Below are 19,050 nucleotides of genomic sequence, written 5' to 3'. Positions count from 1 at the left end.
ACAGCTACCTGGTTTGCTTCCTTTCCACAGACTTAATTCTCTATCGAGAGATGTAACAAGACCTCAAGGGCTTGTTTAAATAAATTGTTCCATAAAAATCACATGCTCTTAGGTTTACATTTAGCATAAAAAAATATCAAAGGAACACAAACTGAAACAGCTGCCAGAAAAGCATTACTAAAGTAGCCACATTTGTCAGAAGTATAAAAAACGAGCACAGATACATGTATGTATGTATGTATGTATGTATGTATATATGTATATGTATAATTGCAATGGCACATAGGTTTCTGTTATGTTAGAAGACAGCACCATTGCCCTGAACTGCAAAGAGGTTACCATTATACACACTGCTCTTTGCTTATAAAAAAAAATCCCAACCCTTATCTTACTGGAGGCATAATCTTTTCCATTTACTTCCTTCATTGCAGGTACACACATTCATTAACAGAAACGTCTTACAACATCCAGGGAAAGACAATCGGTAGATCAACAGATACTATCTCATAACCTAATAGTCTCGCTTTTATTGCCCCTGGGCTCTCATCACCATTATCACCAGTAACTCCCCATAAAGTCCCACAGGATTCTTCTAATCTAACTAGGGAGCCTCCCTTTTCCATTTTAACCTCTATTTCGCTTCCCCCCACCCCCCCACCCCGCCAAAAGCCTCTCTCCATTTACTTCTGCGATGCCCTTCTACCAATGATTTCCCCCGCTGAACCAAGAGCAAGGAGCACAGGTGTTCTTGGTCCCTCTCGTCCTTGCCTAAAACCACTCACAAGATGTCCCAGACCCCTTGTTCAATTCCATCCATTTTTCCAGGCGTCACATGCTATTTACACCCCCAAAAATCTCAACCCCCCCCCAAAAAAACAACAGCCAGGGTATTCCCCACCCACCCCCGTCTCCCGATTGAGAAATGAGTTGACCTTTTCCTATAGACGCAACGGGAGATCCACCCGCTGAATCTGCTCGCCATCCACCTGGGGAAAAGCCCCCTGCCTAGAAGGAAGCCCGGCCAATAAGAAAAGGGGGCAACCCGGGCTCTGCTCCTCTCTTTTGAATGGGGGGCTGAGCTGACCAACGACTCACTTTCCTCCCAGGGTTCTTCACCCCGGTTCCTAACCCATAATGTCGTGTTCGTCCCGTGCCCCGCCCCCCCCCAACCAGCGAGCCCCCGGCTACTTCTGCCTTTGCTCTGCTCACCAGCCGGCCGCGGCCGCTCTCGGTCTCAGCCCTCCCCGGACTCCCAGTTGCCAAATTTCCCGGAGCCAGCGAGTCGCCATGGAGGGCGGGGCAGGGGGGGAAAGAGTAAACCAAGTGGAAATGCCCCTATCTCTCTCTCTTTTTCTCTCGCTCTCTCTCTTTCGACCGTATCAATTCCGCCAGCAAATAAGACAGGCACCGGCGTGAACTTTCACCCCACCTTCCCCCGTCCGCGTCACAATGTCATTGCGTCGCCCTGGCTATGTCACAGCGCGGGAGGGGGGGGGAAGGGCTGGAGAGGAAGCGAGCGCAAGGCTTTGTGGGAGATGTGGTTCTAAAGGTTATCCGCCCGCATGAATTATGGGAATTGCGGCTTCTCTTCCTTTTGAGGGCAGCCGGCTTCCAATCGTGGGCTGTTTACGATGATCGTTGACTTATTTTAGAGTAGAGTAGAGTAGGAGTAGGAGTAGGAGTAGGAATAGGAATAGGAATAGAAGTAGAATAGAATAGGAGTAGGAGTAGAATAGAATAGAATTCTTTATTGGCCAAGTGTGATTGGACACATAAGGAATTTGTCTTTGGTGTATAGGCTCTCAGTATACATAAAGAAAAATAAAATAGAATACATTCATCAAGAATCATAACATACAACACTTAGAGAAAGTCATAGGTTACGAATAAGCAATCAAATTATACTAGGAAACAAATAAAACAATATAAATTTTAAAGACACAAGCAACATAGTTATAGTCATAAGCAGGAAGAGGTCGCCTTTAAAGTCGCCTTTTTCTCCAAAAGCTTGCATGCGTTGTTAGGGTTTAGAATGGGAGGCCATCTCAGATCTATGGAGGAGATTGGAAAGTGAGAGAAAAAAATGGGAGGGAGAACTAACCCTAAGGGGGGGAAATATGAAAAGATAATGGCAAACCATTTCTGAACTACTGTTAACTTAAAGAAGTGTGTTTGTGTGTGTGTGTGTTGCATTTGTGCTGATAAATAAATAAAGGGAGACTATCAGCACAAAGGCAACACAAATGTAACAAAGGCAACAGTAAAAATAATGGCTTTCTGTTGTGATGGTCTCTTGTGACGAGCCGATAGACAGAGAATGGAATCAGTTTGCTTCCACCCATATTTGGGCATACCAGGAGTTGTGACACTAAATACATTATATATATATATATATATGCCTCTTCCTGACAGTTGTACAACACTGACTTACATATATACATATATATATATATATATATATATATATATATATATATATATATATATATATATATATATATATATATATATATACACACATACACACACACACACACACACACACACACACACACACACACACACACACACACACACACACACACACACACACACACACACACACACACACACACACACACACACACACACACACACACACACACATATATATATATATATATATATATATATATATATATATATATGTAAGTCAGTGTTGTACAACTGTCAGGAAGAGGCCCAGAACAGACCCTATCAGGAAAAGTGATTTTTAATTTCTGACCTACCACTTATTAGATCGGTTTGAATAGCAACAGTCATCTCCCAGACATTCCCATCTACTGGATGACATAACTGTGTGTTATGTCTGCTAATCTGCCATGCCTAAAACAGAGGTGGGTTGCTCCCAGTTCGGCCGGACCAGTAGTGGAATTCAGGCCTGGGTGGCAGAACCGGCAGCAACCCAGGCCTGCCATGCATGCCCCCCAACTGGTTTCCTCGCTATTGCTGGGCCGCCACTATTTTGGTTTTTAGTGACTGCGCAGTTCACTGTAAATTGTTCTGCGCATGCGCGAAGAACAATTTACATTGAACAATGTGTGTGCGCACATTGCGCACGGGTTGCGAACCAGTAGTAAAACCAGCAGCAACCCACCTCTGGCCTACTGCTTACTGCTGTAGGAAGTTAGCACCCACCCCTCTCCTAGGAAAATGAGATATTTTAGGAAATATTAAAAGGACAGAATATTTCCCCTAAAAGGGAGGCAGAAACTCACCCTCCCACCTTTGTCAATGGGCCATTAAGGCCTGGGCCGGTCTATTCTACATAACAAAGATCTACATCATTCAGGAAAAGCCATAATAGGAATTGCCCAAAGCCTTTTCATTACATCATCACCAGCAAGAGTCAACCAAGCTTGGGACTCAGGAGAGCCTACAGAGTCGCCCTTGCATGGCCCCATGGGAGTTTGACAACCAATCAGAATACAAACTCACATTCAAAGCCCAACAGAGGGTATAAAAAATCTCTCTCTCACCCATGTGCCTTTTTGCCAGGACCTCAAGCCAGGTGGTCCTGTTCACCATTAAACCTTCTTTCCAAGCAACTTCCATGAACCCAGTGTTTTTCCCCACTTGGGACTGAACCCAGATTGACATTTCTTCCAACACTACAAAAGAAGGACATGTCTTTTTTGAGGACATGAATACACAATTCCATCCCCAACCCCAGCACATTGTTAAGGAAATCTCTGCTTATATTTTCTTGATCTGCATTCTCAAAAAAAAAAAAAAAAAACCCAAAAACAAAGGTGCTTTCCAGCTTCAGATCCAGTCATTTGAGTTGTACTGTACCAAGAGAAAGTTAAGAGTGGGAGCTCTGCTCTGCTCCCATAGACATCTGAGACTGCTGACACACATACAAGAGGGCAACAGAGAGAATCAAAATGAACACAAATAAGCATAAATAGTAACCCATCGTCAACCCTACTACAGATTCCCCGCCAAAGCCTTGATGCTACATAACAACTTTGTAGTATGTTGTATAAAAGACCTGATCAGCAAGCAGAGAATCAATATGGAAATTGTCGAATTGTCCAGAGTTTGCTGCTAAAAGAGGACAAAAAAAAATGCTGCACCATGAAAGAATATTGGTGACTCTACCTCTTGTGAGGCCACAGGAGGGGCCTTGGGCTTTTGAGAGATCTGCTCTGATACTGTACAAAACAAGGGTCTTACAAAAGCCTAGCGGTAGTTTGAGTAAATTGGGGAGTAAATAGAGATCTACACCTCTTGGAAAAGTTGAAGCTCTTGGCTTTGATAACAGAAAAGCTGGGCAGTCAATTCAAATTATACTGCAGCTCAATTTTGTGTAATGGTTGGGGAGATCAGGTTTTTAGCCGGAGACCACTCAGGTTTACAGAAAATGATTTGAGAAAGGCCACATGAATGGAGCTTCTGCTTAAGAGACGTCTGCCAAGTGGGCTGGAAAATATCATTTAAAATAGAATAGAGCAGCCAAGTGGGATGATCATAGCATCATCATGATTTGTGCTAGAAGGACCACTATGAGAATTCATTCACATAACTCCCAGCCTAGCCTGCTTAGCATCTGAACCAAAGATTCTTTAAAGTGCAATAAAAAATGCCAAGATGTTGGCCATAAAGGTGCAATGCATAAAAGCAACAACATTGCAACTATCACTTGACATTTTTGACAATCCCCTGCAAACATTTCTAATCTGAGACATTGTCACCTGCTTGTACAAAAGGTGAAACAACAAGGAGGAAAACCATTGAGAAATTCCAAAACTGTAAACTGCATAGGAAATTAACTAAGCAGGAGCAAATCTCCAGAAAGCTAATGGAAATAATTTATACCAGCAGACTGCACAGAAATATCAAGGAGATTCTCGGGAATCAAATTCAACCTAAGGTGTAGACATATTTTTTTCTTAGAGCAAGGAACATTTTGGTCCAAGTATTCTCTATCAGAAGGTTTTCTGGTGGGGGGGGAAAGCGGTAGTTTTCGGCAATCCCCAGCCAGATGCTGCTGCCTGGGAAGCGGGGCAAAGAAGCCAATGGCCACAAAAGGTATTTAAAGGGGGTACGTGGTGAAGAAAAAGTTGGGAACCATTTCCTTAACATTTTGAGCTGATGAAAGAAATGTCCTTCGGGAAGGGAAAGGAGAGGAGGGTGAAAGGGAGAGAAGGAGAGATAGTAGGAAGGGAAGAGGAAGAGTGGAGGAGAGGTAAGGGAAGAAGAAAGAGGTAAGGAGAGGTGAATGGAAGGGAGAGAAAGAGAAGGAGAGGAGGGTGGAAGGGAGAGAAAGAGAAGGAGAGAGGGCAGGAAGGGGAAGAGAGAGGGTAGGAGTAGGGGAGAGGTAAGGGAAGAAGGAAGGGGAAGGAGAGGAGGAAGGAAGGAAGGAAGTAGAGAAGGAAGGGAGGGAGAAAAGAAAGGGAAAATAAGGTGGTGTTACAACAGGCGCTAGGGATGGTAAACAAAGCAACTCAAACTGTATATTATAACTTTTTAAATGGAATAACAAAAGTATAAGAATGACAAAGAAAAAGAATAACTATGTGAATGTATACCTATAATTGTATGTAAGAATATAAAGCACAATATAGGTAAACAATATTTTGTTATAAATACCTAAGTATAAATAAATATAGAATTGTACATAAAAATGGATAACAAATAAGGGGACCATGAATGCAAGATAGAAATGTATAGAAGGGAAAACACTAACTGTAAAGAAACCGATATGGAACTGCTGTATGATATATGATGGAACTTCTTGTTCCTATGTGCTTTCCAGTAGCTGAAGTGGAGAAGTCTTTATTATGTAAAGTGGACTAACTTGGCCTTTTTAATGGCCCATTAGCAGAGTGGGGATGGGCAGGAAGCTACAGGCAGCTATTCTGTCTTTTAAAACATGTTTCTTTCTTTTCACATCAAGAGAAATATTCTGCCTTTTCAATATTTCCTAGGATATTTCATTTTTCTGGGAGAGGGCTGGGTGATAACATCCTACAGAGCCATAGAGTCTATTTGGATTTATTCAATAAACTCAGGATACCATGATATGCAATCTCAGCCTAACATTCTTTCTCTTAAACAGATATGTACAGCAACTGGATTAATGTTGATTATTAGCCTTTTCATATTTCCAGACAAGGGTTTTGATGCACAATTGTTCCCCCTTATGCATAAATATTTTCTATTACTTTTTTCCCTTTAAAGACCATGTTTTTCTACCATTAAGGAATAAATCTATAAAGAGTGAAGAAGAATAGTTGCTTAATGCCAATTGTTTTATGGTACTATCAACTATATATATGGAAAGACCCTTGCAGTAAATCAACAAAACCCTTTGAGTCCCTACTGTTTAACTGTTCAGTTAGGGAGCAGACAGATCTTGAAAAGCTAAGTAGGGTTGACTGTTGTTAGTACTTGGATAGAAAACAAGAGGAAATGCCAGATGGAAGACTAATCTGGGAAGAAAAATGTGGAATAAGACAGTGAAGAGCTATATCTCTATTGTTGCCAAAAATCTATATGGCCATCATGAAGCCATAGGAATTGAGTCTACTCTAAGAAATCTATGGTATGCATTAATACTTAACCTTGTCATTCACTTGAAAGTCTGAAAATGAGAAAATCAAGAATAGAGTTTTATGTTCATTGTGACATTGATCACAAATGCAATAAATATGCATTCAGAGTAGTGGTGAAATTCAAATGTTTTTACTACCGGTTCTATGGATGTGGCTTGGTGGGTGTGGTGTGGCTTGGTGGGTGTGGCTTGGTGGGCATGGCAGGGGAAGGATACTGCAAAATCTCCATTCCCACCTCACTCTGGGGCCAGCCACAGGTGGCATTTGCCGGTTCTCTGAACTACTCAATATTTCCACTATCAGTTCTCCAAACTACTCAAAATTTTTGCTACCGGTTCTCCAGAACCTGTCAGAACCTGCTGGATTTCAACCCTGATTCAGAGGCAGGATGTTCCTTAATTCATAGATCTGAGTATGAGTTTGTATTATGAGTTAACTTTGTTCATCTCTATTGATCAAATGCATCAATCTTACCTCAGGTGCATAAATACTTGGGTGAAGGACAGGATAGGATTAGACACCCATACAGAAGTGAAGTGGCAAAATCATAGAGAATAAATATTACATTGATCTTGTATTACAGTATATTCAAATTGAACATAGTGACCTTTTCCAAGTGTATTGTAGAATCGTCTTAGTCTACTTGTGTTTGTGTACCTTTGTATCAGTGTTGACTCCTGATCACTGCCTGGAAAAGTCCTGTAGTTTTCTTGGCAAGATTTCAGAAGAGGTTTCCCACTGCCTGTTTCCGAGAGCTGAGGGAGAATGATTGGCCTAAGTCAACCAATGTCTTTGTGCTTAAAGCAGGACTAACATTCAGTCTCCTGGTTTCTAGCCTGATACCTTAACCAGGAGATCAGGGCTCAGCAACCTTAAACACTCAAAGAGCCACAAAGAGCCTAACTGGAAGCCCCCTGTTCAATTCTGTAGCCAACCAGCAGTCCAGTTCCCCTATCATAGGGTCTCCTCCTAGTGCAGCATCTTTTTTCCTCTCCAACCAGAAGTCTGGTCCGTTGCCCCCCCTAGAGTCTCCTTCTAGCACGGTGTCCTTTTTCCTCTACCTGTCCTAACTGGAAGCCATATCAATTGTGGAGCTGACTGGTGATAGGGAGCTGCAGCAGAGGGATGAAAGAGCCACATGCGGCTCCAGAGCCAGGGGTTGCCAACCCTTGCATTAGACCAAACTGGCTCTAGTGTTAGTGCATGGTAACTCCACACCAGGAATCAGCCATCTATAGTGCTAGTGCATGGTAACTCCACACCAGGAATCGGCAATCTATTGTGCTTTTTCAGACTAATGATGTTATACTGTTTTATTTAAAAGCATACATCTCTATGGTATGAAATGAACTGCCGTGAGTGAAAACTTATGACTTTAAATAAAATGTTTGAATCCAAAAAAGGTGCTACCAGACTTCATTTCAACAAAGACGTCTGCCAGCCTCCAAAGTTGTCTGATATGCATATTATATGAAAGATGCAGTATTGGTATCAAATACACCATCTGGTTTAGAACGAGCCTTTGCCCTTTAACTACGTATCATCAACAGAAAGGTCTGAAAACAAATTATTCTAAAACTAAAATTTTCATACTTGTCCAATGCCATAGAATCTGTGCTTGGTGGGTGATAAACACCTAAAGAATGTTTCAAATGTCAAATATTTGGGGATAATACTTTACTATTCTAGTAAGTATAGGGCACATTGAGTGCAACTTCAAAATTCCCCCAAATTATCAATACCCTGCATTTTTTCTGTTATTCTACGTGAGCATTATTTATGCTGGCTATTCTTTACGTATTTGAAGCAAAAATTCATCTATGTCTTATTTTGTGATCCATTTAGGTCCTTTTGCCTCCTTGAGCAAAGCACAATCTAAATTCCCAAGGATTATTTTCCAAATGGCAGAAAATGTGCCTAATGTGATATTTTGTCATGATTCTGGGTATGATTAGAGAAAGGGTGTCAAACTCATGTTGTCACAGCGTCATCACGTGACATATCAGAACTTTTTCCCTGGTTGCTAAACCGGGCATGGCCAGCGTGTGACGCATCTGTCCTGCAGGCTGGGAGTTTGACAGCCCTGGATTAGAGTGAAAACCAGCATTCAGTTATACATATTTTGGTTGAAAGTATTGTTTTTCCTGTGACGCATCTGAATCCTCTTCAGTTGTGTTTCAGGCCAGTGGTGAAATTCATTTTTTTTTTACTACTGATTCTGTGAGCGTGGCTTGGTGGACATGGCAGGGGAAGGATACTGGGTTCACCCACAAAAGGGCGAACGACAAAAGCCTGACTAACCTGACTAAACCGCGGTGACAAAACCGCGAGTTCTAAAGCGCGCCGACGAATGAGCGCTGAAGCGTGCCGACAGAAGCACGCTGTAACCCTAACCCTAACCCTAACCCTAACCCTAACCCTAAACCTAACCCTTACCTTAACTTAAATCACGCTTCTGTTGGCGCGCTGTTGTCGGCGCGTTGATGACATCGCGGTTTTAGCAACGCGGTTTAGTCGGCGCGGTTTTGTCATTCGCCCTTTTGCCAGGTCACGAGGATACTGCAAAATCCCCATTCCCTCTCCACTCCTGGGGAAAGAACATTGCAAAATCTTTATTCCCACCCCATTCTTGGTCCAGCCAGAGGTGGTATTTTCCGGTTCTCCAAACTACTCAAAATTTCCACTACCGGTTCTCCAGAACCTGTCAGAACCCTATGGGCATCCTGGAAGTTTGGGAAAGGTGACTTCTGGTTTGCCCATAGGACCATTTTTTGCCCTTGGAGTCTTCAGGAGGCTTCCTTGAAGCCTCAGGACGAAAAACGGCCCTACGGGCAACCTAGAAGTTTAGGAATGGTGACTTCAGGTTTGCCCATAGGGCCATTTTTTGCCCTCCGGAGGCTTCAGGGAAGCCTCCTGAAGCCTCTGGAGTGCCTCCAGGGGGACAGGGGGATTGTTTTCACCCTCCCCAGGCTCCTAGAAAGCCTCTGGAGCCTGGGGAGGGAGAAAAATGGGTCCATCGCGCACCAAAAGTGGAGGGGGTCGCATGGGGGGTCACGCTTGCATGTACGGGGGGGTTTGCACACATAGCATTATGGGTGGGGGCACACCAGCGCATGACCTCCCCCCCCGCGCTACCCCCGCTTTTGGCACATGATCTGAAAAAGCCATCACTGACGTAGGCCATTTGAAAATGCATGAACTTCAATTCCCAAAAGTCTGGGAATAGAAGTCCACTCATCTTTAAGCAGCTAAGGTTGAGAAACATGGTTTCAAAGGATATCCATAACTAGGTCCTGAAAGGAGGAATATCTGCCTCTCCTGATCATTTCTCGGTTGTATTCAGGTACCTTTCTGGACTGTCTGCAAGGTTGGGAAATAAGAGACCCTGATTTGGCCTTATTCCAAAATCTCAGAGCTCTTTTACCAAGCAATGGTAAACAACAGCATTTCTCCCTTCCTCCCTCTATTTTTCATCAATGATCTAATTATGGAAGCAGAACAAAGTAGGAAAAAGGTCATGCTAGAGATGGCCAAGAGCAACAATGCTTGACTTGAGCTAGAACTCAGGCTTTTGTATACTCTCTATATTTAATGAAGGGCACAAATCACGTGAGCCTCCAATAGGGCTGCTTTGCCGTTTGAATAAATCAAGAGGCTTTCCTCCGCTGCTGTAGAAGCATAGGTTGTCCAATCCAGGAAACCTAGTTGAGCATTCCACCCATGAGTTTTAAAAGCAGAAGGATAAAACAATATGTTTATGTTTTTAACAGTGATTGCTGAACGACATCATTTGGAGAGGGCTACTTCTCTCTAATCCAAGCTTATTAAGTTCCTAAAAGCATCCAGCTGGCTTTGGAGTGACACAGATTGTTAAACTAGATGGGGTTGTGGTTTGATTCAGCATGGGCTCTTGTCTCAAAGTATAGAACTCTTTCTAGCACAATATTTTAGGCAAATACTGTGTTTAAAATAAACATTTGATTTTTAATAATTTGTTTTTAAAACAGGTGGAGACAGACTTTCAAAAATGAGACCACATTTGTTCATCTCCCAGAAATATAATATGGCCATGAGAACTGGCTATATATTGTTGGAAGAAATATCCTTCTGGGTAGAATTCCAAGTGGGGAAAAAGACACTGGAAACATGGTGGTTGCTTGGAAAGATGGTTTTCAATTGTGGACAGGATCACATGCCTTGAAGATCTTGGGTGAAGAAAAAAGGGAAGAGATGCTGAGAGTGCCTGCCGGGGTTTTATGCCTTCTCTGGGCTTTTGAATTTGAGCTTGTATTCTGATTGGTTGTCAGACTCCCATGGGGCCATGCAGGGGCAACTCTGTAGGCTGTCCTGAGTTCTAAGCTTGGTTGACTCTTGCTGGGTGATGATGTAATGAAAGAGCTTCGGGCAATTCCTATTATGGCTTTTCCTGAAGGAGGTAGATCTTTGTTATGTAGAATAGACTGACCCAGGCCTTAATGGCCCTTTGACAAAGGGGGAGGGGATGTGTTTCTACCTCCCTTTTAGGGGAAATATTCTGTCCTTTTAATATTTCCTAAAATATTTCATTTTCCTAGGAGAGGGGTGAGTGCTAAATTCTCACAATATTAAATAGCAGTAATTGCTACTGTATACTAATCTAATCTATCAGTAGCTTTATTAGCACAAATTAATGGATGAAACTTTTACAGTACGAAGATAAAGCATCATTACCTGGACACGTCTGCTTATTCAACAAGCATGAAAGGTAAACTAATAGGAGTGGATTTAAGAAAGATAACTATAAAACTAGTAATTATATGGGACACTTTTGATTCATGATGCTGGAAGTAAACAAAGAATGGACAGTGCCCTCTACTGCACTCTGCACAACACTTCACAACCTTGAAAAAACAGCCCCATTTAGTCCCCATAATCCTTAATCAAAATAGTGCTGTCAGTGCTAAATGGGAATTATGAAAACTAATCTAACATTGTAAAAGGCATTAGTGGCAATTTTTACCATTTATTGTACTAAGATCCATTTAGAACAGCAATTGCTCTCCTTTCATATAACACTTGAAGTTTGGATATTAACCATCAGTAACAGGCAACCACAAGCTACAAGGCTTTAGATAAGGTGTACAAGGAAGATCAAGTCTTATCTGCATTGTAGGACTTCAAAGGAGTAATACCCTGTTTCCCTGAAAATAAGACCTCCCTGGATAATAAGCCCAATCAGGCTTTTGAGTGGATCTATTAAAATAAGCCCTTCCCTGAAAATAAGCTCTCCCCTAAAATATTTAAACACATGAGCAGCCGGTCCATGCCATTTCCTGGGAGGAGAAGGGGGAAAACATGCCCCACATGCACCTGCCATCTACGTGGAACGGCCTTGTGGAGGGCACTACCACAAATTCTAGCTACCGTGCCCCTTCTCTTAGTGGCGGGCACAAAAAGAGCAGCAGGTCCAACAATGCTAGGGCTGGCAAGAGTGTGCCAGAAACAGAGACAGAACCTCTGGCTCTCTCTGGATCAGCTGATCTGCGGGCCGTAGGCCAAGGTTAAGGGGCCTCCTGCACCTCAAAAATAAGATCTCCCCGAAAATATTGCAACACAGCAGCAGCCATGAGGTGACCACGCTTGCTGTCTCCTGCACCTCAAAAATAATAAGACCCCCCCAAAAATAAGACCAAGTGCTTATTTTGGGGGGTGGGGTGTCAAAAGAAAATAAGACCTTGTCTTATTTTGGGGAAAACATGGTACATTCTCCAACCTTTCTAAAATATTGTTAAGTATCAATAGCCAAATTTTATTCAAAATTCCAATAAATCAAAATGAAATAAAAACAAACATTCTACATTCTTTTTAATAATGCAGTATGAAACAACTCTAATGTTATTAAAGTTTAATAAAGACAGCAACTCGGTATTTTTTAACTTGAATCTCCACAAGTATGGAATGCAGTGATAAATGGACAGAAGATCAAAGACTCTTAAAACATGTTCAGCAGAGGCCTATCCTTAAGAAACACAAGGGAAGTCTATAATTTTATATTTGGGCAACAGTCATAAACATTTGTCTGTCATTGGCTGACTTGGTTATAATTATATGCTTATAGAGTTAAACAGAAATTACAAAGGGAAGTTCTTAATTTCTTGAATAATTATGAAACTTTTTATGAGTTGTGGGTAGCATTTGAGACCTTTTATCTGTATCAGCATAACTTTTCACTTGAATGTAGGCCTGACTGAACACAATTCCAGTAAAATGCAAAGGATTAATATATATCTGGCATTTTCCCATCTGCATTTGTGCAACACATTCCAGGCAATTTTTTTTCCAATCTTGAAGATGTATGGTATTTTTGTCATATATATTTTAAAGATATATGGACAGGGAGCAGAGAAAAAGTATACTCTTTAACATAAATTATCCACTCTACAGTTTCCAAATCCTAATCTGTCCTTATCAACACAAAACAGATTAGGGGGAAAAATCATTTTTATGGTTTCTGGTAGTTTTAGGAAGCACCTAATGCGTATTGTGTCTTAATGTAAGGAAGATTCTCACAGATCAAGTAGCAAAGATCACAGATGATCTTAATAGCCATTCTCCAGTTCAGAGAAAAGAGCTACACATATATTAAAACACCTAATGATCTAAAAAAGCATTGCATGCAACACCATTTTATGAAGAAATCAATATTGTGGGCAGGGATAAGCAATGAAACTGCTTACTTAAATGATACATGGAAGTGTGTGTGTGTGTGTGTGTGTGTGTGTGTTCAAATGCATTTTATAAATCACATAAAGCACTCTAAAGGGACCAAGTCTCAGATGAAGTTAATCCCACAAATGTTAAAATTTGGAGCTCTGAATATTTTAAACTCTCATCCATCTATCAACACTCCACTTTAGCCTAAATCAATAGTGTGTGGAGATACCACATTCTCATTTTTCTCAGTGGAAACTACTAAAGCCACTTTAACTAGTGATTCATATTTCTACAACTCATGACTACAAATTTGTGTTTGTACATTATGCTTGAAGGCGAACTCTTGAAAGGGAAATGAGGTAAAGCAACAGTTAAATAGAGGAGCTTGTCCCAGGTGTGGAAGTGCCCATGTGCTGATTCTAGGGTGACACTTGAGGTATGTGTATATTCTTATGAACATTCAGTTCCACTGGAAGCCTAATTTAATTAACTCTATTTGTGTTTGTAAACCTTATCCTTTGAAATGTAGATTAGGTCTGGGTAACCTATTTGGGAGTTTGAAAAATTTTGGGTAAAGGATTTTCCCTGTTTGCTATTTTTATTTGATTAATTTCGTTTTATCTTGACTATCAATCTAGCGGAGACACTGATTCCAGACCATTGTGGATTCTGTTAATGTTCTAAAAAGGAAGATGGTGTAGGACATTGATGTCAAACTGGATTGTGTCACGTGATGTATCTTGACTTTTTTTTTTTTTGTGGAGCCAAGGTGGGCATGGCCTGCATGTGGGCCACCAGTTTGACACCCATGGTGTAGGAAGAAAGAAAAGATCCACCTGGTTCAGTTCCAAGATGGGAGAAAGGTGCTAGAAATAAAATGGTGGCTGAGTGGAAAGGATTCAATTTATTGATGAACAGAACCACAGCATGCAGTACTGGGGCAGCTGACAAATTAGCTGGATGAGTGCAAGGATTTTTATAGTTTCTGAAATGCTTCAGGGATTGTGCAATATAATGAGCCTGGTGTCTTTCTTATTCTAATGATGGTGGGTTAATCCTATTATGTCTTTAAAAGGTTATTATGTCCTAAAAGGTCCTGTCCTTAGAATCTGGGTGGGAGAAGGATGTAAATTTTAATCCTATCACTGGAGGTGAAGGTGTTTTGTTTGTGAATAGGCTGGCCCACGATTTCTTAATGGGCATTAGCTGTAGGCGCTTAAGAAAGATTGGGGGCTGCTTTCTGTTTCTCCATTTCATTTGGGGAAATATAATATTTTACCTCTTTTAATATTCCCCAAAATATTTCATTCTCCAGGAGGGCAGGGGGGCTTCCCACAATGGAAACAGCATAAAACTTCTCACAAGTAAACTGCAGGAACTTCACAGAAAACTACTATAGCTGTAGTTTTCTGTCAATATACTGGTATGGGAATTTTTTTGCTACTGGCTTTGCTTCGAAATGTTATTAAACTTTTAAAAACTTCCCATTCTACCCCGGTCTGTAATCCAAACACTATCCACAACCGACCCGGCTTAACTTTTCGAGGCCAAAAATCAACCCAATGTAGCTGGTGCAGCGCATAGCCACGCGGCGTTTTTTTATTTGCCCGGGTTCGGACCCGCAGATGTTTGCACGGCACACGTGCGTGGCCATGCTTCCCGGAATCAGGCTTGGCTCAACCCCGTCTCTTGGATTTCACGCCCCAGGAGTCACTGGCTAACCACGCAAGCCCGGCGGGTGAAAAAGCGACCCACAGGGGAGCGGGTGGACACAGGATCGCAGCCTGCAAGGGAGAGCCGGTTTCAGGGGCTCCCCGCGGCCTGGTCCCCAGGGGCTGGGAGGAGCGGCTGGGCGGGCTTCCCCGGCAGGGGTCGCTACGTCGGCACGGCCGGCCTGCTTTCCTCCCTCCGGTGGGCGGGCTGAGTTCTTCCCCGTCCGCCGCCCCACAAGCAGCCGGAGGGCGCCGCGGCAGCCGAAGTGCGATCGATGCCGGGAGCGCGGAGGAGAAGGCGGCGGCGCTGCTGAGAGGGGGGGCGGCCCCGCCCGGAGATGGGGATTCTCAGCATCACGGACCAGGTATGGCGGGCGTGGGGAGAAGACGCCTCTGCCTGACCCTTTTCCTGGCGCCCAGCTCTGGCCTCCTCCCTCCCTCCCTGCCTCGCTCGCTGGCCCGCCGCGTCCGCTACGCCAGCCGGAGGATGCACGGCCTAGTTGCAGAGCCGCCCACTTGGCTTCAGCAGGAGCAAGGTCTGGCTTCTCCCTCCGGCGTGCAGCGGCTGAGGCCTGGAGATGGAGCTGGGGCCAAGCGAGAGTCGGCAGGGCTGGCCTAATCCCGGCCAGACGCCACACCAACCTCCGAAGAAGGCCGGCGGCGGCGGCGGTGGCCGGGTTGAGAGCCCGGCTGTTTCCCGCCTAAGAAGAAAGAGTTCTTGCCGCCCTTTTCGCCGGCGCGCCTCGCCTGCTTTTCCCGTTCCCCCAGGCAGCCCTTTCCCCCACCGCCTGCCACTGTTTTGGGCCCTCGTTTCTGCCTGCGGACTCTCCTCCACCTCTCCGTCCCTCTTTCCCTCCTTGCTCCCTTCTCCCCCACTCCGGTTTCTGGAGCGCAAGGACTTCTCCCCAACCTAGGCAAGTCCTCGTCTTAGCAGCGGCCCCCAAAAGGGAGATTTGTTTTTTTGCAAGCCGTGTAATTTTTTTCTCCTAGCATCACACTGGAGGGGAAAAGAGGATTTGGGCCTAGTGGGGCTTAAAGTATTCTGCATTAGTTCTTAAAGATACAGAATCCTTCTCAGCTCGTTTATTTTATCCCTTCCCTTCAGGAGCTGGATGTGGCATATATAGGGGACTGGTGGTGGCATAATAGAGGACTCGCTCCTCCAGTTTCCCCCTCGGCAATAACCCTCTTGTGTGTTTGTGCATGCGCCCGTGCATCTGCGTGTATTTTGCGTCCAGCAAATTTGTCGTTTTATCCTTATTCTCTCCATCGCTGCATCCCTTCGACTGCTACGTTCCTTTTTTTGATACTCTTAGTACTTTGTTCACATGGGTCAGGATAACACTACAAGATTCAAGCTTTTTACTTGTCTCCAAATACATGTTTAAATCAGCGGATGAGGTCAAATAATTTGTTTTTTGGTTAAATATTTAGTCGCACTTTGGGTGAAGCTGTATGATTCAGCCTGTTAGAGAAGTATGTTTTGGTGGCCCTTTCTGTTTTGGAACACTTTTGGAAGATACAACTTAACTCTTTTCTTTCTCATTAGGCTGCTGCCATGTTTGTGATTTTCTTGGTACATTACTGGTATAGTTTCCTGTCCCTTTGTTTCTCTCATAATCTGCATTTCTTTTTATTTGCATTTTTCCTGGGAGTTTATTCACATGGTTTCTTCTGCAATATCCATATATCTGTAGCACTTTGGGCTGTGGTAGTACCTGAATGTTAACCATTTCCTTTCATGGTCTTAAATGGAACTCTTTGACTGTCTTTTGTGGGTTCCTTTGAAAGTTGTAACTTGTCTAGTTTTTATCATAGTCTTGATTGTATGTAGTCTTCAGTTGTTCATCTTTCAGGATTCAAATGAATCTTCCAAGTAGTATGATTTCATATTCACATCCTATACTACTACTCTTTCTTAATGCAGAAGACCATGGCTTGATTTTAGCTTAACATGTTATGTGAAGGCAGCCATTTATCCACTAAGCTACAAGTCATGTTCATCTTCTCCAGCGTTCTGCTACTTTGTGCATAATAGAAACATTTTAATATCAACCCAGTTTCAGGGTCTTTTTCTTTTTCTTGGATGGACATTTTTGCTACAAAGTGGTTTTATTACAGTGTACTGAGTTTTAAGATATGCTTCATATAACTATGTTTTAATTAGGATTGTGATGAAGGGATTTCTTGTCCTGGTTACCAGTGGGTTTAAGGTTCTCCTGACTTGTTTTCCTACATTATATAATGGAAAATATTTAAATGGAATTTTAACAGAAACACATGTAGACCTCTTCATCTAGATAAAAGAAGTTTGATATTCAAAAAAATATAATAGAAGAGACTTGTTTTGGAGTGGTAGTTGAATATATAATAATATGTGACAAATATGAGTCAGCAGTGTGGTACAAAAAGACAGGCGTAATTTTCAGCTGCATCAGTAGAAGTATAATTTCCAAAACACAGAAAATAATATAATGCGCTCTGCACTTGTCAGACCCAATACTGTGCTTCTGGGAATTACACTAAGAAGGATCAGAGAAGAGTAAACAACATGAGAATGAAGCACGGAACTTAAATCTGACAAGAAGAATTTAAAGGAAATGAGTTGGATTGTTGCACCAGAAGGGCCTTGCTCTGTGTTGTCATCCCAACATGCAGGATACAAAGTAATTGTAATAAAGCTATAACAGATTCAACAGTAAAAAAAAATATGTTCAGGCAATGTTGAGCTCTGTTTGGTGAACGTGTTTAAATAGAGGCTGCATGATCATCTGTGGAGATTGCTTTATATCTGCTGGACTCTTGCAAAGAGGAGGTTGGATTCAGTGTTATAAAGTCCCTTTGAACTTTCTGATTCTACTTCTTTGGATCCCAGGGCCCCCAGCAGATGGAAGCAAAGTCTCAGTTTATATCTATCTAGTATGAGTATTGATATTATTTTGTGTACTGCCTTTCCTGTCCCCAAAATCTGGAAGGCAGCAGGTTATCTACCCTATATGTAGAGATTAGGTATTTCCCTTATATCAGCTAGTTATATTGTGTTTCCTCGAAAATAAGACAGGGTCCTATTTTCTTTTGTCCCCTAAAATTAGCACCTTGCCTTATTTTCGGGGAGGTCTTATTATTTTTGAGATGCAGGAGGCGGTGTGTGTGGTCACCTCATGGCTGCTGCTGTGTTGCAATATTTTCAGGGAGGTCTTATTTTTTTGGGAAGGCTTATTTTAGCGCATGCGCTCAAAAGCCCAATTGGGCTTATTATTCGGAGAGGTCTTATTTTTGGGGAAACAAGTAGATCATCCTTGACTTACGGCCACAATTGAGACTAATGTTTTTGTTGCTAACAACTGTGTAACAAGGTAGTTGCTGTGAGCTGTGCCTCATTTATGATCTTTTTGCCACAGTTGTTAAGTGAATCACTGCAGTTGTTCAGTGAATCTGGCTTCCTCTATTGGCTTTGATTGTCGGTAGCAGGCTGGGAAGATTACAAATGGTGATCACATGACTCCCAGACAGTGCGGTTGTCTCATATACATGCCATTTTGCCAAGCACCGGAATTTTGATCATGTGACCACGGGGATGCTGCAAAAGTCATAAGTATGAAATATGGTTGTGACGTTTTCAGTACTGTTGTAACTGGTCACTAAATGATTGGTTGTGATGAATACTTGTATACAGTATAGCATTCATGAGGGGCTTTTTATGCACAAACAGAAATATTGCCTCGTCCATTTCTTTGAGCTGGAAGTCAGAAAGTGGCTTTCTAATACACAGATTGCATTGACTAATAATCTCCACAGTATAATTAGAAAGCGTGTTACAATAATTCTAATTTAGCTACATGGCAATTTTTTTGAGTTAATTTTTAATTCTCAGTCCTGGAAAATCCTAGGTTTCTAAATTATATTGTCATTAGATTCTCCACCCCACCCCACCCCACCAACATGCACTTTCTGGCTGTCTGGTTTAAAACATCAGTCTAGAGTTTAAAATATTTTATTCCATTAACCTGATTTATATAGATGGAGATTTAATGTGAAGGTTTCAA

At 42.4% G+C, this 19,050-nt stretch overlaps 2 protein-coding genes across 4 annotated transcripts in view; one reads left to right on the top strand and one right to left on the bottom strand.

The window, feature by feature from the left end:
* COQ10A (coenzyme Q10A) overlaps window positions 1-1,410 on the bottom strand; it is a 34,211-nt gene extending 32,801 nt beyond the window's left edge. For both annotated transcript variants that reach the window (XM_087710412.1, XM_014060704.2), the window contains exon 1: window positions 1,210-1,410. In XM_087710412.1, coding sequence (XP_087566538.1) covers window positions 1,210-1,289 — 80 coding nt within the window. In that variant the 5' untranslated portion in view covers window positions 1,290-1,410. The remainder of the gene's footprint in view (window positions 1-1,209) is intronic.
* Window positions 1,411-15,040: 13,630 nt separating this feature from the next.
* The window catches only part of ANKRD52 (ankyrin repeat domain 52), a 66,677-nt gene continuing 62,667 nt past the window's right edge, over window positions 15,041-19,050 (top strand). Inside the window, exon 1 of one of the 2 annotated variants that reach the window (XM_014060697.2) lies at window positions 15,041-15,369. In XM_014060697.2, coding sequence (XP_013916172.1) covers window positions 15,343-15,369 — 27 coding nt within the window. In that variant the 5' untranslated portion in view covers window positions 15,041-15,342. The remainder of the gene's footprint in view (window positions 15,370-19,050) is intronic. The other variant, XM_014060698.2, reaches the window with a different exon arrangement.

Source organism: Thamnophis sirtalis, unplaced genomic scaffold (assembly GCF_051295495.1).
Source record: "Thamnophis sirtalis isolate CommonGarterSnake01/CBP01778 unplaced genomic scaffold, rThaSir2_p1.2 scaffold_3, whole genome shotgun sequence".
Lineage (NCBI taxonomy): Eukaryota > Metazoa > Chordata > Lepidosauria > Squamata > Natricidae > Thamnophis > Thamnophis sirtalis.
The sequence above is the reverse complement of the archived record's forward strand: the minus strand, read 5'-3'. Positions and strand labels throughout refer to the sequence as shown.